At 36.7% G+C, this 25,277-nt stretch overlaps 1 protein-coding gene across 11 annotated transcripts in view; it reads left to right on the top strand.

Annotated features, from left to right (window-relative positions):
* The window catches only part of LOC125229246 (mucin-17-like), a 148,223-nt gene extending 124,891 nt beyond the window's left edge, over positions 1-23,332 (top strand). For 2 of the 11 annotated variants that reach the window (XM_048134054.1, XM_048134055.1), the window contains 12 exons: positions 6,871-7,851; positions 7,930-8,049; positions 8,165-9,187; positions 9,364-9,471; positions 10,718-13,138; positions 13,304-13,546; positions 13,856-15,325; positions 15,414-16,065; positions 16,172-16,371; positions 16,613-16,891; positions 19,644-19,763; positions 21,306-23,332. In XM_048134054.1, the coding sequence (XP_047990011.1) occupies positions 6,871-7,851; positions 7,930-8,049; positions 8,165-9,187; positions 9,364-9,471; positions 10,718-13,138; positions 13,304-13,546; positions 13,856-15,325; positions 15,414-16,065; positions 16,172-16,371; positions 16,613-16,891; positions 19,644-19,763; positions 21,306-21,395 (7,707 nt within the window). In that variant the 3' untranslated portion in view covers positions 21,396-23,332. The remainder of the gene's footprint in view (positions 1-6,870; positions 7,852-7,929; positions 8,050-8,164; positions 9,188-9,363; positions 9,472-10,717; positions 13,139-13,303; positions 13,547-13,855; positions 15,326-15,413; positions 16,066-16,171; positions 16,372-16,612; positions 16,892-19,643; positions 19,764-21,305) is intronic. The other 9 variants (XM_048134057.1, XM_048134062.1, XM_048134060.1 and 6 more) reach the window with 9 other exon arrangements.
* The last annotated feature ends 1,945 nt before the right edge of the window (positions 23,333-25,277 follow it).

The following is a 25,277-nucleotide window of genomic DNA, read 5'->3' as shown; positions in this document are numbered from 1 at the left end:
TACCCGTGACCACGGACGTTATGTCATGTCCGAAACGTCGGGTTAAATATAAACGTAAGTTTTACGCGATTAAGTCCCGTTTTAATTTAATAATATGAACTTAGATATTTACAACAAATTGAGATAGCAATACATACCGTGCCGTCAAAAGTGCCAACTCTATCTTCTGAGGTAACATACCTAACAGGTATTTAGGTATGCCGTTACTGAACAGGTACTTAAAAATTAAGAATCCTAAAAATATAGATAAACATTGGGAACGTCTTACATAAATACATAATATATATGTATAGTGGCACTGTAATGAACTATGGTCTAAAATAAAGATAATTTTTTTTATAGTTACTTTATTAATGAGCTATTTATAATAAATACTTGGCTCAAAAAATTATATCTAGTATAAATATTTATTTACTAGCTTTTACCCGCGGCTTCGCCCGCGTAATAAGAGTATTCATTAAGATTTTCATTTGGATCCGTAGGGACCGTAGGTTTCTCTGTAGGTATATTTATCTGCGATTATTTCGATTGCACATAATACTTTTGCTTGCAATGATTGTAGAAATATTACACATCGACCACAGCGTAGGTAATTCTATATACGCTGGGGAAACCTTTATAAACATCCCACATAGCCCGTATTTCGACACTATGAATGATCGGTGGGTAAAAAGTACTTTTTTCTATTATCCCTTACAATTTTTTACATTTTGCTTATACTTATCGCAAACGTAATCTTCAAGCAAGCAAACAACGATCGTCTTAGAGCACATTGATTGTAAGAGACCGCCGACCGATTATCCGTATCCCGCTAACGATACCCATATTATCCGTATCCGTATCGCTATCGCTATCGCTATCGCTATCCCTATCGCTATCCCTATCGCTATCCCTATCGCTTTCCCTATCGCTATCCCTATCGCTATCCCTATCCCTTATCAAGATGTTTAATGATATAACACTTTAATTTCTCGCGCTTTGTACACATATTTAAAGTCACATACAGGTCGAACGCGATTAATTAAGATTATTTTTACCTTTTTTCCCAACGTTTCGGCCAGGTTGCACTGGCCGTGGTCGCGGAAGACTGACGTCCTAGCAAAATGTCACCGGAGATGTAAACAACGCAAAACTACCCGATATTAATTTATATAAATGTTCGGGGTAGACAAATAAATATAATCTACCCGCTTTTAGTTAATGTTTATTTCCCACCATGTTTATTTTAAAGGTAAAAATAATGTTAATTAATCGCGTTCGACCTGTATGTGACTTTAAATATATGTTTAATGATTTCTTATCAAGTGCTAAAATATAAAGTTTCATGGTTTTATCATTTAAAATTAAGAAATCCCATACAAACTTTCAACCTCTTTTTCAACCCCTTCATCCCTTTTTTTCGAAATAAAAAGTAGCCTATGTTCTGTCTCAGGGTCTAAAGATTGTCTGTTCCAAATTTCATCAAAATCGGTTGCGTGGTTTAAGCGGGAAAGCGTAACAGACAGACAGACAGACAGACAGACAGACAGACAGACAGACAGACAGAGTTACTTTCGCATTTATAATATTAGTATAGTATGGAGTATGGATATGGATTTATAATTATTATGCGCTTGAGATATAAAGTACCTATGCACAGTTGCCCCACGTGTCTCTAATAAGTAGGTAATTAATTGTTAATGAGCGTATAAAACATTACTACGCTATATTTTCATTAAAATCAAGTTATTTACTTAAATGTAGTATGACAAATAAAGCCGTTCGTTATTTTATCGACTAGTTGATCTTGATTTATGTTAAAAATAGGTGTTGTCTTTGACTAAATTCTTGTAGACCTCAGCTATCGCTCTCAGGATATTAATTTGCCTACTTAAATGAATGTCGTCTAGTATATTTGTGCTTATTTTAGATATAGTCTATACTAACAAGTTCTATGGATTTTTAATTGATCCGAAATAAACAATTTTTTTTTTTATGAGTGTGTAGTAGCCGTGACATAAACATAGCTTTATAATAAGTATGTAGATTAGGTTAGGATTAGGTACATGACAGTCAAAGTTAGCTGAGCATTTCTTTTTTTTTTGCGAATAAAAAAATTTTGATTGTTTTAGGGAATTTTAGGTCAATTGTACTCAGTCACGAGTACTTTCAATCTCACTGGGAGACAAAAAGTGTCCCATAATTTCCATACATTTTTGTTACTTTCCTCTTTTGTTACCCCATACAACATGTACGGAAAATGGTAACAAAGTAGGAAAAAATCGTATGGCACAATTTTTTTAACTACTAGGATTGAAAAAGCTAGTAATTCTGAGTAGAAATAGCATATTTTTTTTTCAAAAATATCACACTTCATAAAAGTGGCAAAAAAAAAGAAATGCTCAGCTACGAATCTCAATGTCTTTTCATTCTCCTCCTTGCGTTATCCCGGCATTTACCATGGCTCATGGGAGCCTGGGGTCCGCTTTGACAACTAATCACAAGATTTGGCGTAGGCACTAGTTTTTACGAAAGCGACTGCCACCTGACCTTCTAGCCCAAAGGGTAAACTAGACCTTATTGGAATTAGTCCGGTTTCCTCACGATGTTTTCCTTCACCGAAAAGCGACTGGCAAATATCAAATGACATTTCGCACAATGCACATAAATTCCGAAAAACTCATTAGTGCGAGCCGGGGTTCGCACCCGCGACCTCCGGAACGAAAGTCGCACGTACTTACCACTAGGTTAATTTAAGTTAATACAAAATAATTTATTTTTGGACTGTAGGTACACCGCCAGCGCCACGAATATTAGCTTTCCTTATGTAAAAGAAAAGACGTGATGGTCTACACTGTCAGCTTTGCCTTTTAGGGACATATATATCCGAATTCTGAAGAACTTATATTACATATAAGTTATATTATATCATAACTTATAATATGAAACGTTGTCACCCTACAATTTGCGAGTGGTCGCCTTGCCTTTCACCCGCTACCAGCGCTCTGTCCCGGCGGTATTATGTCATAAATCACAGACACCGCTAATTTCATTATCGTTTAATTATGTTTGCTCAGAGCTGGCTGTATTGTAGGACTGGCTACATAGCCGAATGGCACAAACGCTCACGAAACGAAACGCTCGTAGATGGGCCATTTTTTTTCAAAGTTGTCCACCCCACTTTTTTTGTAACATGGGTATTTTATTTTTACGCGATTCATAGAATCGCGAGGTCTTTCGATCCTGATAGGAGAAAAAAAAATGTCCCAAGATTTCCATACATTTTTCAAACCCCTCCATTCCGCCGTACAAAATGTATGAAAAATGTTAACGGAATTGGAAAAAAATCCTGGGACAATTTTTTTCTCCCAAAAATTTCCAAATCCAAAAAAAAGTGGGACAACTCGGAAAAAAATGGTCCACCTACATATACGCAGTATATTCAAGTCGCTGCAGAGTAACATTGGCCTTACAGTTACAGCCTTCTTCTAAGATTGCATTAAACCTAAATAAAATCCGATAGGTACCTCAAAACCTTGACTTATTTCGTTTACTAGGCATGTACATTAGTAATTTTAACACTATTAAATTAATCAAAGCCTTTTAAATCCATTATCTCACAAATGGCTTGTCATATGCTTACTTAGTGCGCAAAGTCGGGTCGTGAGTTTGAACTTCGTGACCGCCAAAGCCTTTTGTAAACTTAGAAGGTCGAAAATATTTGCAAAATGCCCAGTTATTTGGGTCATGAAGAAATAAACTGGTAAGACACAAGAATTTATCCCTGCCGTCGTATTATTCTTCCATTTTTATCACTTATCCACGTGGATAATATAAATGTTTTATGAAACTCTTAAAAATATAATTGTAACTTCAAAAAGGTGCTACTCCAATTTTTATTTTTATTTACGCATCAAATAATATTAAATTTTTATATGACCCTATTACACTGTCTCGATTCTGGACAAAGGACTGTACTTGAAAAATATGTAGATGCAATGTATTATAATTATATTTAAAATAGTCGATTCCAATCGTAACTGTGTAATACGTGTGTACGTACACTAACTAGCCTATAATAAGCATAGGCTTTAAGCTTTAAATTTAAGGGCTTGAAACCAGTTTAAACGACACGTGTGGTGTGCCACATATATGGTTTGATGTAGGCATAATGTGCGGACATTGCCATATGTGGACCTCTCACTTTAGCCTGCCTTCATTTAAACATTGTTTGCACTCATTAATTTGACTGAAGTGGACTCGAAGACACGTGCACAAAAATGTAGGAATTTAGTAGCCTGAGATAATTTTGTATTCATAGAGATATCATATCATTCTGAAAGTTTTATAATAAGAAAATTTTTATACTAAAAAACCGTCGGTGGCAAACAAGCATTCGGTCCGCCTGGTGGTAAGTAGTGTCTGTAGCCTATAGACGACTGCAAGTTCAAAACTGTCGGCAACGCGCATGTGACACTCCTTGAGTTGCAGGCGTCTATAGGTTGCGGTAATCGCTCTCCATCAGGCGAGCCGTATACCTGTTCGCCACTGACGTGGTATAAAAAAAGCTAGCAGCGATGTCTACGGCTAAGTCGCAAAAAAATGTGAATCGCTATGAATGCTATGATAACTGGGTCACTGGGGGTTTTTTATGGGCATGAAAATAATTAGAAGAATAATATTGACCTCCAAACTTAAATTTATAATACCTACGTTAGGTATTATAAATTTAAGTTGTATAAGTACCTTGTAGCCATGGAACATGGGCCGTAGCACGGGCCAAGCCATTTTTTGTTCCGTCATCTTTTGTCAGTTTCAAACCTGCTTCTGTCACGTAAAAAACCGTTGCATATATGCAGTGGCCATTTATTTAAAACGTACATACGATGCAACAATGCATTTCGACATCTACTCCAATGCATCTACCATCTAAAGTAGAAACAAAGAAAGTGCGATGATTTAGCGTTGATGCCAACAATGCGCGGAACATCAATATTACCTAACTTGCGAGTTGCAACTTTGCACACAAGAGCGATCGTCACATTTTTGTATATACATCTAAGTAGCTACGGTGTTTAGCTTTAGCTTTCGGGGACGGAAAAATTTATCTAGCTACTCTAGCTAGGTCTCATTTCTAAAAAAACGTATTTTTCATATGCGGGCTAAATCTTTGGAAAATACTTTCATGTCTTCACTATAGTAGTTAATAATAATAATAGGATGCGTCGGCGAGAAATCCTATGACTTAACTCTCTCTAACTAACTCAAAAAGACTGAAAACAAGCACACGAAGTCATCTATTTCAGTAGGTACTTATCTGTAGTGTAAATATATAATTGTATAATTATTTCGAAGGAAACTATTATCTTAGGCGAGGATGCGATACCTTAAATACGATTTCTAATATTGACCACGATGATCAAACCGGCATAGCTGGGCACCGTTAATCAAATAGTTAACTTCGATAATCGTTAATCCGTTACTTAAGAAGTTAACTTCGTTAATCGTTAAAGCGATACATTTCGGTAGATTTAACGGAAGTTAAAGTTAGTCGATAATCCGTTAACATGTCATAAAAATAGGACTTCACTGTAGGTATTATGTATTTCTATTTACTAAGTATCCACCAAAAACCATTAAAACCTGTGACACCAATCGGTAAAAAACCGAAATGTAATAATTACGGTCTCTTCGGGCTTTTACCGCCGTTGGTTGGCCAAATCCTAGGTTTTACTTCGGATTGGTAATTATTGGGTCATTCATGCGGTCGCGATCGTGGTGCGTCGGTTCTTCAAATTGAGATTTGAGATGACAACTCGATGCTGTGGGCCACGATAACTTGGTAGAGTAATCTAAGGCCCGCGCCGGACTCTAACTCGATGCGTCGGTTGCGCGATTTGTCTGTCATGCCTGATGATTGCACTCATTCCCAGGTTAGTGATCGATCTAGCACGCCTAATAAGATTCTCGAATAAGTGACCCAAAGTCGCCAATTGGTCTTTAGACTGTTTATAACCGACGGATCTGCTTTTACCGATAAATCCTAGGTTTTGCCGTACTACGGGCTTTTACAGTAGCAGTAAGAACGTGGTTTTCGCGGCGCAACGAGCCGCTTGGGGTACTGGATTAACGATTAACGGACTCGATGAAATTTAGCGGAAGTTAACGAATCCGTTAACATTTTTTAAAGTTAACTTAAAAGTTAATCCGTTAATCGGAATGTTAACTTCGTTAATTAACGATTAACGGATTAACGAGTTAATGCCCAGCTATGCAAACCGGTCAATAAAATTTGTTTTCACAATGGAACTGATGTAGGTAATTTCAAGAACAAGTAAGTAAGTAATTGTTTATTGCCAGTAAGTAAGTACTTCGATTTATCTAGATTTTTAATAAGATAATTGGAATAATCGTGAGTTTTTGCCATTATTAAATCACTGATGCTTTCAAAAATAGCAAACGATAGGTAGGTACTTGCGTATTATTTCATCCTGTAATTATTTCATCAAGCTTCCGTTACTTACTAATGACACTTTATTGAAGGCGTTTGAAGGCACAGAATATCAATGACTCTGCAGTGAATATGGATGAAACTGAAAAAAGCTAACTTTTAACAAAGACACTCTGATGCGCGTGCGAAACCGCGGGCAAAAGCTAGTTATTTCATAATTATGGCTAAAACAAGAAACGTTCCATATAACTGACACTGACGCATATCAACTGCCTAATACTCCTAATACTTACTCGTATTTATGTCAAACGGCGACTATAATATTTGATATTTTCGAGATTTGCGTCACGATTCCCGTGGGGTTATTTTTAGTTCTAGCCACTCTTCTACATATAATTATTCTAGTTCGTTCCTAATAGGATAATTGTTATTACTTCCAGGCGGAGGGAACGACGCGAGTAGGCCGAAGATTGTCAACACACACGTCCACAGAGAGCAGCGCTTTTGATCAGGAGCATGCTTCTACTCCAAGAAGAGGGTCGAGGAGAAGAGAAGAAACCTCGCCGCGGCAAGCTGTGCGGAGAACAAGGACACGTGATCCTCAAATTGAAGAGGTCACTGAACCAGAAAGTAAACGAAGTACTGCCAACGAACGTTTCGATTCGAGAAAAGCTAACAGCCGGACGCGTAGCAGGCCCGAAACAGAAGAAGACACGCCTAAAGCTAACGTCATTAGAAGCAGAACGCGATTCAACCGACCAGCTCCAACCCAACCCACTCCTACTTCAAAAGCACCAGAGGTGACTTCTCCCAATATAGATGAAAGCAAAATAGAAGTCATCAATTCAACTCTAGAAGAAATAACCAAAACGGTTTTTAAAGAATATGAACCTGTGACACAATCTAATCGAAGAGCTTCAACTCGACCCAGTGCAGTCACTCAACGAAGACGTGGCCGAGTCAATGCCAGAACCAATGAACAATCAGACCTTGCCAGTTCAGGAACGACGAATTCCATTTATATTTCTGAAAGGGGACCCACTACTGACAAAATGATAGATCTAAAAAGTTCTCGAAAACTAAGGTATAAACAACGCCAATCAGAAACTGATACCAATTTAACGGGTCTTGGTATTACAGCTTCAAATGAGGTTCAACAGTCTAGTCAAAAAGCGACCCCTAGTCAAGAGACCAAGCTACCTGCTGCTGTAGAAAATGTTCAACAAAGCACTGAGACGAACCCTTTGAAAACGACGACTTTGAAAGTCATGAGAATAGTCAGGCGGCCAGTTCAGAGAGGAAAGGGAAGCTTCAAGCCAACCGCATCCGATTCCCTTCCAAAAAAACGCTCAGATGAAGTAAGTGAAGACGACAATTATCCTGAACCATTTAAAGCGCTGTTGCAAGCTAAAAATGCTTCGGTAAGTTTTATTCTGTCAGTTAAAAGTAGCTTTTCTTCATAAACCTAACTCACAACATGTAAAACTTTAACTTTTCAGGCACAGTTTACCTCTCCGAATGACGAGAATCTGAATTTGAAAGCATCACAGAAAGTTTACAATTCCTTTGCACCATCACAACAGACTTCACTGAACTCTCTTAAAAACAAATACTCACGGGTAATATGACCATGTCACCATCATTGTAGCATAAAATTATATTGCACTATAATTTGTCAAATAAATGACCACTTTAATTATTATAGTACGTCTGACACATAATTGCATGTTTCAGCCACGGCCAAAACCCATTGTTGAAAAGGAATTAAACAATGACATTAAACCTACAGAAACAACAGAGGCATCAAAGACTCTTTCTACCAAAGAACCCGGTTATAAGTTTCGTTCTCAACAGACCACAAGAAGTAGAAAATTTAGTCACCTTACTTCAACCTCAACCGCCGCAAACACAGAACAAAGCAGTGAAAAACCCACTTATAAATATAATAGGAAATTCAAAGTGAGCACTACCGAGGCTCCCCAAAACGGAGTAAAAGTTAACTCTAAACGCATTGAAACTAACAATCTTCTAAAAAAGTCATCACAAAGACCTACATTTTATTCAAGAAGAAATGCAACCAAAAGTGATTTCAGTACGACAGCCAAAAGTAATGAAGAAAACCTTAATATAGGAAGTGCTTTAGAAAGTATATCAAAACATAAAGCGTCATTGACGAGAACGTCGTATTACAGTCGACAAAGAAATAGCAATAGAGTTTTAACTTCATCTGTCCCGTCGACGGAAGAGCCTTTTAAGGATACAAGCAGTGTCATAGAAAATGCTGATAGAAAAAACACAGATAATGTAGATATGCCTTTGATATATACATTATTAAAACCCACCGACGTATCACAAAATGAAAACAGTCTCGATATTTCACAAAATGAAAATAATAGTGAAAAACCCCATAAAATGTTTGTCATTGCAGTAACAAGTAAAGAGTCTCCAGAATCTAGCACAGAAAATGAAATGACATCTAATACTGTTGAGGAGACTGAAGTGAAGCCTGTGGCGGAGTCATCGACTCCAAAATATCATGCGACGTATACAGTTCCTCAACCCACAGCTAAAGCAGAAGAACATGTCTTGAGTGCTGTACCTCCAATTAGAAACATTCCGACTCGGAAATTTGGACGAGGTAGATTTAGCTCAAGAAGTCAAAATGACGGAGTCTCAGAAGAACCAGTGACAAGGGACAGAGGTGCCGGGAAGTATACTGATTCATATCCAAAAACCACTGAAGCTTCTACCAATGGGGTAAGTTTATTTTCTTTATGACTATGAAATCTAATTCCCTCGTCTGTGCTTGATAAGGAATTACCGATTTTGTAAGCGTCTCTTTTCTAGGATATTTTCAGATCGATCCCGATATCGATACCCACAATTTTTGACCACCACGCAATCTAGCCTAACAATGTGTATTGTATTCTCAGATAAATCCCGACCCAGAAAAGTCTAGACATAGATTCAGCTCTAAATATAGAGCTTTGCATGACAAACCGATTTATAGAGCACCTGTGCCCACGGTTACACCGTCAACTGTAAGTACATTATTGTTACATTGTTCTATTTCAAACAAATTTTAAACAAATCTAACTGTACAATTACATAAACTATACAATAGCTACATATTTTATACATGGATAAACATTATTACAATAATTCATTCAAAGCCCCTTTATGAAACTGGCCATAACAAAACCTAAATTGACTATAATTACTACACCATCAAAATTTATTTTAGTTGATTTATTTCATCATTGGTGTAAATATTCTCGAACACCTCTTTAAATTTCATTGCAAATCTTGGTATTATTACTAAAAAAATCTTTGTCATCGTTCATTTTTGGATCATTCATTACAACATTTTCAATGTATAACTGATTATATTGTTCATATTAATTTCGTTGTATTTTTCGAGACACCTTGCCTTATATATCTGTAAGTTTTATTTAAAATTCGTCATTATAAATCATACTAAACTATTAACAATATAATCAGTTCTACGCATAGTAATCCAAATCGTTTCATCGCTAAAGGCCTGGCTGAAGTTCTTCGTGACCGATCGGCTATTGTCAAAGTATGTTGAGGAGCCACATTGGTTCGAAGAGGACTATAATGACGTCACGACACCAGTGTCCAGACAGAACATCACGCCACCAATCACTTTCGAATCATCCATAGAACTGGTTAATGGATTCATTTAATTAACAACTACATATTCACAAAGCTTAACCTTATCATGAACATCACTTGTACATTTGTCGTGTTTTATTTCAGTTTCGAAGAGATGTCGTGCACTTGTTTACTCAATGCATTTACAATTGTTTTTATTATTTAAGTAGTTATAAAATTAATATAAAGCATCTCTTTGAAACGATTAATGTTAAATAGAATATTAAAGTTGTTGCGTTATTTTGCGGTTGATATAAAACCAACGCTATTTATTTTGTACATTATAAACTAAATGACACAATGACCTAATTAAATACTAGTAGTTTAGTATAATATAATATCACTAACATGTAGAAATATAAATTAAAAATTTAATGACTATACAACTTGTTTTAATCAACAGTTGTTTCATTTCGGTTCATTTTCACTAGTCTTCTAACTTCTTAATCTATCTTAAGCCCAAAAGTAATAAAGAGGCTTTGGTCTTTGCACGAACTTTATCCACCGTTTCAATTGCAAGGGAAACCCTTTCTATCACTTAATCTTTCGTAGTTAGTTTCTACACTGTGCTATTTTTTTTATTTATGTGGGTGAGCTCACTTCTTATTTCAGATAGAGGGAGAAGAATATCAATTAGGGCCAGATATGAATGCTATCACGTTTACTCAAATACGAAGTCCAGCTGAACTATTGAAACTATCAGAAAGTTTGGTGAAACCACACGTCATGAATGTCGAAGCTTCACAACACTCTCAGTCAGTTACAGTATCAATATTCGATGCTTTAGCTGAAATCCTTACGTCCACACCCAGAAATCGACTATCATCAACAACAGAAGTACAAAAACAAAACATTAAAACCGATTCTTTACAATCACTCGACGTCGTGAGTAGCAACATTAATGTAAATAGCGGAGTTTTGCCAAGCCAAGACACGTTGAATGTTATTGTAAACACTAATGTACAAAACACTGACAAGACACTAAATGTGAATAACCCATCGGTTGCGGCTGGCGCAGCATCAGTGCCGACGACGCCCCAGTCTTTACCCACACCCATCCCCACTACTCCCGTTTCCGCAAGGAAACCTTTCGCTTTCAAAGTCTTATACTCAGAACCAACAGACAAACTTACGACTGCACTCGAACCAACATCAAACCAGCCATCGACTGACAACCCGTCAACGGTATATAACACTGTTTCTGATCTTTTGTTGTCCAATAACAATGTAGTATCGTCTGAACTAACCAGCATGTTGTCTAGTAATATTAACAATATACTTCGAAATGTGGATGATAGGACTAAAGCTAGAGTGCAAGCCGACATGAATAAAATATTAAAGAATTTGATCCCCAGGGCTATAGATGGTTTAGATGACAATGTAGACTCTACCCCAAATACCACTCCCTACAGTTTGGAGGAGATCAAAGATACAGAAAATGTAAGTTTCGATGTAAATTTAAATGTAAATGATAACCCGGCGTCCTTTGATCTTCTTCAAAATGCAGGAACCAGTATCAATGTAAATATCACAAATGGTGTTGCTAATACAGTTAATGGTGTAGAACAGACTGATTTTAATGAGAATGTTAATAACCAAGGTTTTTCACAATTAGCTAGTATTTTGCCAGAATCAAATGACGGACGAACGACGATAGCTAACACAAATCAATTAGCCACGGCTCCCGCAACTACTGTGACCGTAACACCTTCTGATGCTGCCAGTGCTATTTTAGCTTCGTCATTCGTTCCCAATAATAGCAATAGAGTTGTTTTTGACAGTGGGTTTAACAATGCTGCACCCAATAATCCGAATGCCCCTTTCCCATTTTTATCAAACTTCCAAATAGATGATTTTACTACACAGAATTCAGGTAATTTTAACAACACATCAGTTTTGCAAGGTGAACCTATACCCTTCAGTTCAGTACTTGCAACACCATCTCAAAATGACGACGATTCTAACATTCAGGACATCAATGACGTGACACCCCTTCAGCTGTGGATATTATCTAAAAAAGCACGAGTACTGAAAATGATTGAAGACCTTATACGTGACCATAATAACGAACTGGCAAATGCAACTTCACTGACAGAGATGTTTAGACAATCAGATAGCTCTCCTATATCTGAACGACTGACAGAAATTATGAGTACTATGAATACAACGACAAAATCGACCAACTCCGACGACTCTTCTCTTTCTACTACTCCTCCTCCTTCTATCCTTTCTACTCTTCCCTCAAACGAATCTTTCGAAGCTGGCCTGACTACGACTATAGCGGCGTCTGAAACTAATGCATCGTTTACAACGGTATCAGCTCGTTTAGATGACATTAGTACAAGTACATCGTCTACATCGAGTAATGCAGAGACTGCTACTGCTATGTCAACAACAGAAGCTACCGTTGAACTGTCGAATAGATCACTAAATGAGTCCACAACAGCTACAACTATACAGGAAATAACCACGCAAAGTATAGAAACGGTCACGCCTACAGACGTCGCTACCACAACGCAAGTGAATCAAGAAACTACGACTCAAAATGATATCGAAACAACTACCGAGGTAGAGATAGAAACTACTACAAATACTAACGAACAGGCAGATTCAGCTTCAACATTTGTTAATCTAAATAATAATAATAACCAATCGACTATTCCGAAAAAAGATTATGTTATATTCGGAATACTGCCTAACAACACCGTGATTCGTAAAAATCCTAACGACGACATTTTGGAAACATTAACAGAGGCAAGCCCTTACATCGTTTATGGTTTGCTACCCAATAACACAGTAATACGGAAATTCCCGAATGGAACCAGAGTACCTCGAGTTATGCAAAAAATTGACATACTACCAATCAGTCCATGGAGTTTGAGGAACCCATACAGCCCCATCCATAACAACCCGGCCATTGTCAGACCACAGTCTAACCCCATCCGAGTATCCACTAATGTAGAGACATCCACCTCCAATAACGGAACGGATCGTTTAACTACCACCGACACTGTAAATAACCTTCAAAATATGGTATCGACTTCATGTTATTTAGCTTGAAGCGCTTGGTGCTTTCTTTCACTTCGCGTAGTGGACAAACCGCGCATGCGGGGCCTGCGGACTTAGTAAGCTATGCATGCAATCACACTCTAACCGCTTCTAACAGACCCATCATAACATAATGTTTCGTAATTGCAGATATCGACATCGGCACTTAATTTAAAAGATAGCAGTAGAGGTGTAACTACTGTGGCTAATAAGCCAGCTGAGCAAAGCACAGCCTCGCATGTTTTGAGTTTACGCACTACTACAATGCTACCCTCTGTCGATGAGATTCTGCTTAATAGTATATCTTCGGCTGCTAAAGAGGAAATGGTTATATCATCAATGACGAGTTCCACTCGTCAGCCTACAATATTAACACTGGATATTGATCCGGAGGTATAAATATATGTATATCTCGACTTCAGCACCTTTAATGTAAAACCCTTCTCGTTCACAAAAAATAACTTTGAGAAATTTTAAACATTGATAATTTTTGGCACTAAGTACCACATTTATAGCGATGGTACTCTATGGGGAATTTACATGCATGAATCAAATTTGGTGGATGAATACAATTCAACAAATTTGATACTTAGTACAATTTGGTGATTGGTTTAGTAGTAGATTAGAAGTAGATAGCTATGCAAAACTAGTTATTTCATTAATTTAACAGCACATTTTAAAATATATTTTAAAACATTGCAGACCAAACAAATACGCACTGAAAAGCCTGGTGAAATAAAATTTATATCAATCGACGAAGTGACCACTACTACATCTCCAAATTCGAATGTCTTAAAGTTGGCTTCCAGCAAATCACCCACTACCACTGTAACTAGTCAAACGGAGACAGTTACCGAGTCAAGTACACAGACACCTCAGATTCCGACACAAGTACAAAATGATGATCAAACAACCACCGTCCAAGTACCTACAGGAACTATTTCGGATGCTATCCCTGAATCAACAACTGTGCAAAGCGTGCTAACGACAAGTACTACTGAGGCTAGCACAACTCCATTAGTAACCACTGAACCAGTCACAACAACAACCATGGCTCCAGTGACAACGATCTCAGAGACTACGACAACTACTGCGAAATTGATAGAAACGACGACCGAACTTAGAACTACTTTAAAAACAACTACTGTAGCACCAACGACGGCTGCACCGACTACTGCTGCTGAAACTATATTTCCTTCAACAGCTACCCCTGCACCAACAGAAGGAGTTACCAAAGAGGATGCAACAAGATATAATGAAGATGCAGCCCTTTTAGAGGCTATTCTAAGTGGTGCTGAACGTCTTCCTAAAAAACTGAACTTCAATAATTTAGATCAGAACACCGGTACTTCATCAGTTAATACTCAAACTAAGCTGTTATCAACTACTAAACAGAGCGATGATGATAAATTCCTACAAGAACTTCTCTCCGTCGCTGGCAAAAACCCGCATTCTCTAGCAATTCCAAATATTGGAACGAACATTAATGTCAATGGTGTGCAAACTACAACAGCTCGTTCCATAGAAGATGATATACGACAATTTGAAGAAGATACGAAATTGTTGAAAGCCCTATTAGCAGCTACAGGACAAGACCCAGCCAAATTTAAAATACCGACTTTAGATATTAAAACTACAACATTACTTCCTACAACAGAAACAACAACAACAACATCTAAACCCACTACAACAAGACTACAAACAACCACACCGTCAATAGACGCAGACATAACACGGTTCCAAGAAGATGCTAAACTTTTACAAGCGCTTCTACAAGCTACCGGTCAAAATAATGGAAACTTTAACATCCCTGTTATAACGGGAATAACTTCAAATGTGAGAATAGCGTCTAATCCGCGCATGACGTTGATGGGGTCAAATCCCACCACTCCTTTAAACGTTAGACCAATATACACAACACTGAGAACGACGACGTTGCCCCCTACCACTGTTACTGTACCTACTACATTCCAGTCTCGTGCAACCGACCCTACAACCGCTCGGATATCTACCACGTTTCCGCCATTCAGAAGAAGACCAACTGCAGCAACTTTATCTACGACTGTGGCGACCGCTCGGCGAGTTCCAATACCGGGTTTCACGATAACAACAGAAATTCCTACTTCATCTACATTTTCAGTTGAAGAAGATTTAGCTTTCCTAAACAATCTGGTACGATTTATATTAAATAAAACTTTAATTAACATAAGGATGACAATTGCAATACTAATTTTAATAAAATGTATTTTTTTGTTTTCAGAAATCTGTTCTTAACACAAATACAGATAGTACGGATCCTGAAGCAGCATTAGCTAACCGCATCATAGCTCTTGCAGTAGATAGAAGTTTGAATGAAATCAAATCAGGCCAAGGATCTGAGCGTACGGGAAAGAATCTGGTACCTACTGCGGCTCCCACTACAACGACCACAACGACCACAACGACCACAACCACAACCACAACCACCACAACACCGCAGCCAACCACAGCCGCCCCCAGTACACCATCCATCGAAGATGATTTGAGACAGTTTCAAGAAGATACTAAACTCTTGCAGGCTTTGCTCAAGGCAACTGGACAAGATTCATCTAAATTTAATCTACCGACAATACCAAACATTAACACTAAAGTGAGTCCGAAAATACCACCAGGAGTACACAGTGACCTAAATCTTCTCTCAAATCTTCTTGCTTCACCTTCACCACTCAATGAGCCGTTCGATTCTCTCACTCAGAAACCAAAAGAGCAAATTCAGACGACTGTCAGTACAACTCCTAAACCTTTTGGCGCAAAGATTGCAGTAAAAGATGACGTTAAAAATGTACAAGATGACGGGAAACTGTTACAAACTTTAATAAAATTGCAGGGCGTGCAAGAAACCACGACGCAAAAGAGTAAAATTGCTATTACAGGTAACATAAAAGATATCACTAGGTTAAATCTTTGAAAAATCTCTGAGCAAACTTTACGTTTTCCAAATATATGAAAGTGAAAAACCAGAACATATTTTTATTCCAGGACAATCAACAGATGAAGCATTAAAGAAACTGATCCAGCAAACAAAGTCGCCGGGCATGGTGCAAGATGCGACCAAGATGCCAATCGCGATCAGCACGGAATACGGAAAGAGCAACGACGCCCTCCTCGCTGCCCTGCTGAAGGAGCAAGGCTTCGGCCCCACCACCGCTAGCTCTTTGGACGAGCAACTCCGTCTCGCCGTTAGTCCAAAATTTTCCACTATTTTCCTACTAGACTACTTCTTTCAAAGGGATAAAAGACATCTAAATCCCTTTCAAAGAAGCTAGTTATCTCATTTCAATTCCTTCATCAGACGCTTCTCGTTTATCTCATATTCTTTTTCTGGCTTCATAGTCTTTCTAATATACATTCTAATCTTTCTCTTTCAAATACGCATGTTCTATATCTATTTAGGATAACTTGCTAACTATAACCTCGTAGGCATTGCTCAATCAAGTGGTAGTGACGCCGAAAGCTAGGCGGACGACAACACCGCCTCCGCCGCCGCCGGCGCCTAGAAGACCGATCCTGGACGGGCTGACGTGGCTGTGGCAGCAGTGGCGAGAGACCGGGCCCGGGACGGGTGCCAAGAGGCCGAACAGGAGGCCTGACCCGTCCCCTACGGCCGCGGTGTCCGCGTCGCAGGCGACGAGCAACAGGGTCAACTGGTTTGGCTCGGGGCCTTTCGTCGGGAACGCGGACGATCGGCCGAACAACAGAGTGGGTTTTGCAGCACTTTTACTAAAACTGTGTAACTGGGGTAATTGGCGGTGAGGGAGGCAGACTAGATTAAAATGAACAAATTGGTCATACTCGAAATTATGTTCTTAGTTTTTCATTCTTAAAAGTTAAGAATACATCAAGCAAATTTAAACTGGGCTAAGTGTAAGTAGAATATAATACTTAAAATTCACAGACATCCTTAACTTTCGTGAACGTTTAAGACATTTTCTTTATTGTTAAGACCGAGTCTGACCAACATATGGTTGTGGATGTACTTATTGAATTAATAGGTACAATTAATTATAAATTGCCATTTGCTAGATATTGTTTTATAATTTGTTCCTATTTAATCTAAGTCTGTTATTATTGTGAATAGCACTGAGGTCGTGGATATTTTGTAAATAGAGAAAGAAATTGATTCGTAAGGTAAAGGTTGTCCTTTCCCAAGTGTAACATAATATTTCCTTAGACATGGATTCAGTACATATTTGTATAGTGTATAATACTGTTAATTTATTTGTTAAATAGCTTAATTGGCTTCAAATTTAGATTGCGTTAAAATAAAAAAATAAAAAAATTGGTGTTACTTTAATACACCTCTGTACGTACACTGGTACATGTTGTGTTTCTGTATACAATTCTTAAGTGGGTCGGTATTTTAATATTATTAAACTTCAATAAAAATTAATCCTAAGGAATTCTTAATCATCTGACAAAGTACAGCCATCAGAAAAGTACCATTCCTACTTTTATTTAGAAAGTTCTGTTTTTTATTAAAATCTTACAGAGTAAAATACCGGCCCATACTCGTATATGTAAATACGAAATTAACCTTGCACGTTTTAACACTACCGGTACAATAAAACATGGTTCCAATAAAAATGAAGGTACTTGAGGAATCTACCAAACAGTCCAAACACCTTGTAGTAAACACAGTCGTCATTTCTCCTCTACCGAAATTAAAAAAAAACTGCCTTTAAGTAATATTTAGACGATGGGAGACGTAAAAATCTCTTCTAGATTTTTACGTCTAGTGTAAGTATGGGCTTGAAAGGGGGATACGGGGATGAAAACTAGCACAACAACCCTTCTTATAAACTCACACGATATAAAAATAGTTAATACAATGTCAAACATTATTCATGAGTTTCATGACAACTTTTGGCCACGGTTCCTTTTCTTTTTCGTACTTAGTCAAAATTTAAAGGGTTTTCGGTTACTCGAGTTTACTTTTTTGTTGGATATAGGCAATAAACACTAATATATGAGTAGCTATAGGTAAGTAATCTAAGTCAAGAACATTACGTGTAACTTTTAGTGTAAAAAACACGGTCTAATAGAATATCGATGAAAGTTTTTACAATGATACTATTTCTGTAAAATAAATAACAAACGAACTTAGAAACTATAGTATTTAAGTACTTAATATCATTGCAAAACTTTCGTTGATTGAAAGCATCTAACTATACATACCTACCTACTTACAAGTAATATACGGAGTACTCCTATCTAGTGTAAATAACCTTAGTATTCCTGTAGAAATCTTGAAACCCTAAATTGTGAATAACAGTGTCAGTGTCAGCGAAGTGTATGTAAAGGAGTGCCGTCTATTCGTTATTATTAAATCTTCTTTTAATTTTACTGTAAAGATTGTTTCGAAGCTTTTGCTAAATATAGCTGTTTTTATTTTAAGTTTTATTATTTACATTCTTCTTTTCCCGTGAGAAAAAAGAAAAAAAACTTTTTTGAACTGTACAGAGTCAATTTGACGGCACTCCGAATTCGGTGAGTAATTTATTTAATGAACTTTAATAACTATAATCAACTAATTACTTACTGACTGAAGCTTAAACCCTTCTAACTATAAAATTTCATAATTATATTACCTACCAAATGGATCCAACTTACATTTTCCTATTGTACATAGATATGTTTTACGTTCACATAATTGGATCAAATACATTTTATTTTCTGGTTCATGTATTTCCGGTACAGGTACATGTATTTGTTCTTGTTAAAGTCTGAAGGACCGGAAAAATGTATGCTTTTCTACATAAATTGTGTTAAGAATACCAACTATAAAATGTATGCGACCCAAATGTGCGAAATTTTACTACCTTTTGTAAATATAAAGTACCTACTAAATAAAATAGACTACCTATACTTACTAAGAAATATACTTTTAACATTTGTAAAACCTACAGTAACTAATAATCCACTTAACTAACCAAAAATATTATTTTACAAATGACTAACCAATCACTATTACGTATATAAATTATACATTATATTTCTTCATATTGCATGAAAATATGGCACTTGCACTAATTGTACTTTTTATTTTTAAATAATTTCTAAATTCACTCAAAACAATGTCACTAAATTCGCAAAAACTACTTAAACTAAATTATGGCCAGTAATTCTACCTTAAATACCTACTTATGGGTCTACTCATGACTATTAGACGTGGAATTGACAAAAGCCAATAAAAAAGCTTCATGACCACACAATAAAAGCTAAACCGCAGACGCGAACGTAGACAATAGAGATTTTTAAGCTTCACTATCGGTTGCTTGTTGCCGAATCCTCGTCGATAGATGTGGGCAGCCCTTAATTAGGCATTCAGTATTTTTTTAAAGTAGTTTTTGTAAAATTCACACAATATTAAGCTTCCAAATAATGATCACACCTCACATAGCTAGTGTACACTGTACATGAGCATCTAACTCATTTGCCATCTCACGACTAGATACCTCTGGACCCGCCGAGGGCAGTGACCTCGGAACAGACCCCGGGACGAGGGCAGCTGGTGTCAGCGGCCATTAATGTGACCAGGGCCTTCTCGCAGTTTTTGGGGGCTGCTATTCAGGTAACTTGAAAATGTAGAATGGATGAGTACAACGGGAGCGGCTATTCGAGTTGTAATTATTCGATTTGGATTAGATATGGATTTGATTTGTCAGTCAAAACTCAAAAGTGACGTTTATTATTGAAATAATTTTACTTTTGAGAATGATGGATCGGATCCAGATCAAATAATTAAAATCTGAAATATCCGAATAAGATTTTGAGAAAATAAGTAATACGTATTAGGCCGTTTTCACATTATCCGATCCGATATCGGGTGTCGGACCGACATCCTACACCCGATAAACGCTTCCGATAATGTCGGATGTCGGTCCGATAAAACGCATTGTTCCAAATCAATGAAGTATGATTTTGTATCAAAAATATTTTTAAAAAGTTTTATATTTAATAAATTATAAGCACTATATTTCAAATATTTTATTGTAAAATTAAAATAACGAGCATAAAAATACTCAAGTGTGGGCAGGTAAAATAAATAATTTTACATTTAACTATATCTACTAAAACATGAAAAAATTTGTATCCGCAATTCGGACCGATGAATTACAATCTTTTTTTTTCAACAAAAATTCATCATTAACAGCTGTTTAATAGACGCCATTTTTGTCACGCACACTACTACAAACGTATACCTACATTATATACGCACACATACAAATATTATCGGCCGACAGCTGGCGGGGGGTCCGGCATGCCAAAAATGTCGGAAGCGTCCTGCCGATATCGGCAGTTCGATGGTGCCTCGGACAAAAACTGTTGTAGGAAAGTGCCATCTGCATTAAATCCGCAATTTTTGCGTTTTATATCGTTTTTTAGTAATAATGATCTATCAAATACATAAATAAAGACCTGGAAGCGCATAAATCTTACATTTTACATCCTTCCTACATCCGATATCGGATCGGATAATGTGAAAACGGCCTTAGGTACAGAGAATACAGGTTTAGGGAAAACCAGCAAGGTTTATTATTAAATGTTATTATGCCTAGAGGATATGTACCATAAACTTATGGTAGGTGGATTGTATGCGATTCGATTATGATTTATGAAAATTTTAATGAATTTTGTTTCAGGTTGTAACGTTAAGTTCTTCTATTTTAAGTTCGTGATAACAAACTGAATAACAGACCATATCAGACCATCATCTCATATTTACATGAAATTATCAGCATTCGCTTTGAAATTACTTACCTCGTAACCTGATCATTTTAGATTAACTTACTACTAAAAAAATTTTAGAAGCAGGTATTTTCTTGTTTTTCGTTGCTATCAAATTCAAAAAAATCCTAGTACCTATGCGTTAATTTTTCTGTAATGTTTTATCCTTGCATTACGTTCCAATGCTCTACTTCTAAGAAATAATAAATACAAACCGACCCTTAAAATCGAACGGTATTAGCGCTCGAAAAGCAACTAGTATGGGATGGCCCAGTATTTTAAGAGATATCTAATTATGATTCCCCAGAACTATGAATATTTGCTGAAAAAAAAACATTATATATTTTGAAAATATCTAATATATATGTTCTAAAAACATTTTCAGGGAGCCGCTCAAACTGTCCAAAGCGTGATCCGGGCGGGACAGCGGGCAGCAACCGACGTATACAGCAACGGCTCAGGAGCGTCGGGATAACGTCGGACCGAGGATATGCGCCCCTGGTCGCAGCAGTAGGAAACTACGGGGTTTTGAAGAGTTAGAATAGGCAAGCAGGGGTAGGCAAACACTTTTATAATGGGCCATATCGTAGAACCGCTTCTGACTGAACTATTTTTTATCAAATATGTAAGAGTCTGTTTCATCCAACCGCCTGTCACCGATTTAGCGATCGGTAAATTTAATTTTAAGGGAAGTTTCATAGATCTCTCAAATGGGGTGTTCGTCAAAATGGTTGATGCAACTAGCCCTAAATGTATTTGCGGAAAATGTGAATAATATTCACGCAAGATTTTTAATAATTTCGTGTATTTTCCAAAGCGATGAATATTGAAAAAATGGATTTATACTCCACAAGGTCCACTTTGAACGGAGTTGGCCTATTTGTACTTCGTCCATCCCTGTTCTACATTTCTAACCCTTCAAATGCTATTCCCCACAGGCTCGGACTGTAAACTTTTACGAAAGTGTCTAGTATGCACAATGTGTCGAGTGCTCAACATGTAAATAAAACCTAGAATAGTTTAGGGAACTACCTAATTCAAATTGAGCTTCATCTTTACGCATGTTCCTAAAACTTACTGAAATATTTAATTCTTCGTATTTTTGGTTTTGGATATGATCTTGTTAGACTGTAGTATTGAATGTGATGTTAGCGCTATTTTAGTTTTAATATTTAATTAAGGTGTTGTGTAAATAAAATAACGCAAGTTAAGTAGGTATTTTTTTTAAACTTTAGCACGTTTTTTTGCGAAAATTAACAGTTCTGTATCTGAGATATAAATAAACCCAGTTTTTAGACTACATTTATGGTAACGTTGCAGCCTGATAAAATGTATTTCCATGATTTTGCCTATGTTCAAGTTAAAAATGCACGCAGAGATAGCTTAGTCCGACTCTATGTTTTCAATTGTAGCTTCAGCTTAACTACAATAGGAACTTATATTTCGCATTGGCTGTAGTTTCACATATTTTATTAGGTACCTCCTAGTATATTGTCAACTACTACTTTTAACCATAGCGCCACCGCAGCGCACCGCGACCTTGAAAATTTTCACGTAAGTGAGAGCGCGAAAAAAACTCTTTCTCGCTTTCACTTACAGGATAGTAGGTATGTGAATGACTTTGGTGCGGTGCGGTCGTGTGTTAGCACTAGAAGGATCGCGCTCTTTTATAAAAAAATAGTTAAAATTAGTATTAAGTCTTGACCATGTGCCATCGCACGTGCTTTTTACTTGCTTTCTTTCGCCTTTATTTATTGGTGTTGATAATTGCCATTTAATTAATATTTAAACATATACGATTGTAATATAAATTTGATTGGTATTCAAAGTACTTAGACTTTATTAGGTTTTTATAAGCGACATAAGAATACATTGAAATATAAATAATTAATAGGTAGGTAATTAAATAATGAAACGGTTAATAGGTACTTCTTTTATGTAAGTACAGTTTCGAATAATAAAAATGCGATAAAACTACTTGTTTCGCAATTTTTTGTGTAGTTATTGTACCTATATTAAACTGTTCTTGTATAAAATTGTTTATAATGTACAGCTTTTCACTGCCTTAATATGTAGGTAATGCTATTTTTGTATAATTTGTTTAGAATATCTTTACGTAAGTAGCAAACAAGTTATCCATTGACTTTAGTAAAAAAAAAGCAATAGTAAATGAAAGTCTTTATAGAACTATAAAAATAAACATTTTTTTGTTCTTTTACCATTAGGCATTAAAAAATACATATACTTACTATATTATTGACCGATGTTATAAATTATAATAACAAAAGAAGTCACAAAATATCCAGGTCTAATTTTTTTTTTATTCGACAGTAGGTAGTTTTGAATACCTTTTGTATATTGTCAGCGAACGTTGTTGTGTAGAAAGAAATAAAAAAATATTTATAAAACAAATTGTTCAAGTTTTTTATTTACCTACCCTAATTACCAGACCAAGCCCAAGCCCTATATGACCGGCAATAAAAAGAGTGATAGGGAGAGAAAAAACCCCGACATCGTGGAACGATTTTCATGAAACATGCATGGATAAGAAACGCACCCACTAAACTAATAGGCTAGTTTCCTATACTTAAAATAAAATATTTAATGCAGTGCACGAAATAAAGCACGACATAATTAGAAGAAAAATATGGACAGTAGTTATTTTTAAACATACTTTCTATTTAATAAGTCAAAGAGAAAGATATAAAGTAAATGAATTGACCGTGACGTCACTCCTCAGTATTTCATAGTAATTCCATGCTAACAAATCGTTTTGACAGATCATAAAAAGAAGCTGATTTGACTAGTTGGAAACTAGCCTATTCAGCTTTCAAAAAGCGCCCTCTTGCCAATAGTCATATTACATATAAGTATTTCTGGTCAGGCTTTAACATAGAAGTAGGATATATAAGCGTAAGTGAAATAGTAGGTATGTGTGTGCTTTGGTTTAGTTATCTGGGGGCACGGTAGTGCCCCCGCCAAGACGAGCCAAGCGAAGCGCATTTGTTTTAAAAGATAGCAAAGTGGTTCGTGATAATATTGATCGCAAGCAAGTGAAAAATTCGAAAAGTGGAATCTTGATTCTTGGGTGTTGCGAAGATTTCAATGCAAGAACATATCTGATTAAAAATCATAATTTAAACGTCAATTCTACTAGCCAGCTTAGTAAGTCAACACATCAAGTTAAAATTTGTGTGCAATGACTTCGCACTCTTGTATTGTAGATAAAATACAACTTTCTCGTCCGTTTTCGAAGAATCACGACAGCCTTTATCAGCTGGTGTAGTGAAAAAGTATATCTTAGGTACATTTTAAGTGCTAGACTAGACGGTCAAGCAAATCTTGTCACTAAAAAAAGGCGGCACATTGAAAAAGTTCAACGAAGTCGAAGGTTTATTGTCCAAGTTTTGCTTGACTGTCTATATTTAGATATTATAAATAAAAAGTACAGTTTCCATGAAACAGGTGTCCTATAGTGTAGTCAATAATAAAAACCGGCCAAGAGCGTGTCGGGCCACGCTCAGTGTAGGGTTCCGTAGTTTTCCGATTTTTTCTCAAAAACTACTGAGCCTATCAAGTTCAAACCAATTTTCCTAGAAAGTCTTTATAAAGTTCTACTTTTTTGATTTTTTTCATATTTTTTAAACATATGGTTTAAAAGTTAGACGGGGGGACGCACTTTTTTTCCTTTAGGAGCGATTATTTCCGAAAATATTAATATTATTAAAAAACGATATTATAATAATAATAATAAAGACGTTTATTCAAAAGTTTGAACACAGGTACATTATAAAAGTACACAGGCATGCTTACAAACTAAGGGTCCCCCCACATCTAGCGTCTCGCGAGCGTCGCGTCGGGCCAACTGTATGGAAAAAGACGCCGCGTCGACGCGACGTCGACGCGGCGTCAGGCTTTGCGCATACAGTTGGCCCGACGCGACGCTCGCGAGACGCTAGATGTGGGGGGACCCTAATTGAAAAGGTAGGTGGCTCAGCTAATGTCTGTGCCAGAGGGCCTCGAGGCGCAGCGGCCACAAGGACTGCCAGCAACGGACGCTGTTATTCTGCCACCACCAGATTTATAGCTAGCTAACTAATAACTAACAGTAAAAACATTAACGCCATTTCGGACAGGATAGCATAAACTGAACAAATGCAAGGTGTGTGGAATTAGTTACTATCTAAAAATATTTTTCTTAAGATGATAAAAAGAGAGATGATGTCGATATTAATAAACCCTTATTTATTTTTAAATACCTATCCAACAATATATCACACATAGGGGTTGGAATGAAAAAAAATATCAGCCCCCACTTTACATGTAGGGGAGGTACCCTAATAGAACATTTTTTTCC

Source organism: Leguminivora glycinivorella, chromosome 8 (genome assembly GCF_023078275.1).
Source record: "Leguminivora glycinivorella isolate SPB_JAAS2020 chromosome 8, LegGlyc_1.1, whole genome shotgun sequence".
Lineage (NCBI taxonomy): Eukaryota > Metazoa > Arthropoda > Insecta > Lepidoptera > Tortricidae > Leguminivora > Leguminivora glycinivorella.
This window is presented reverse-complemented; position numbering and strand designations above follow the sequence as displayed.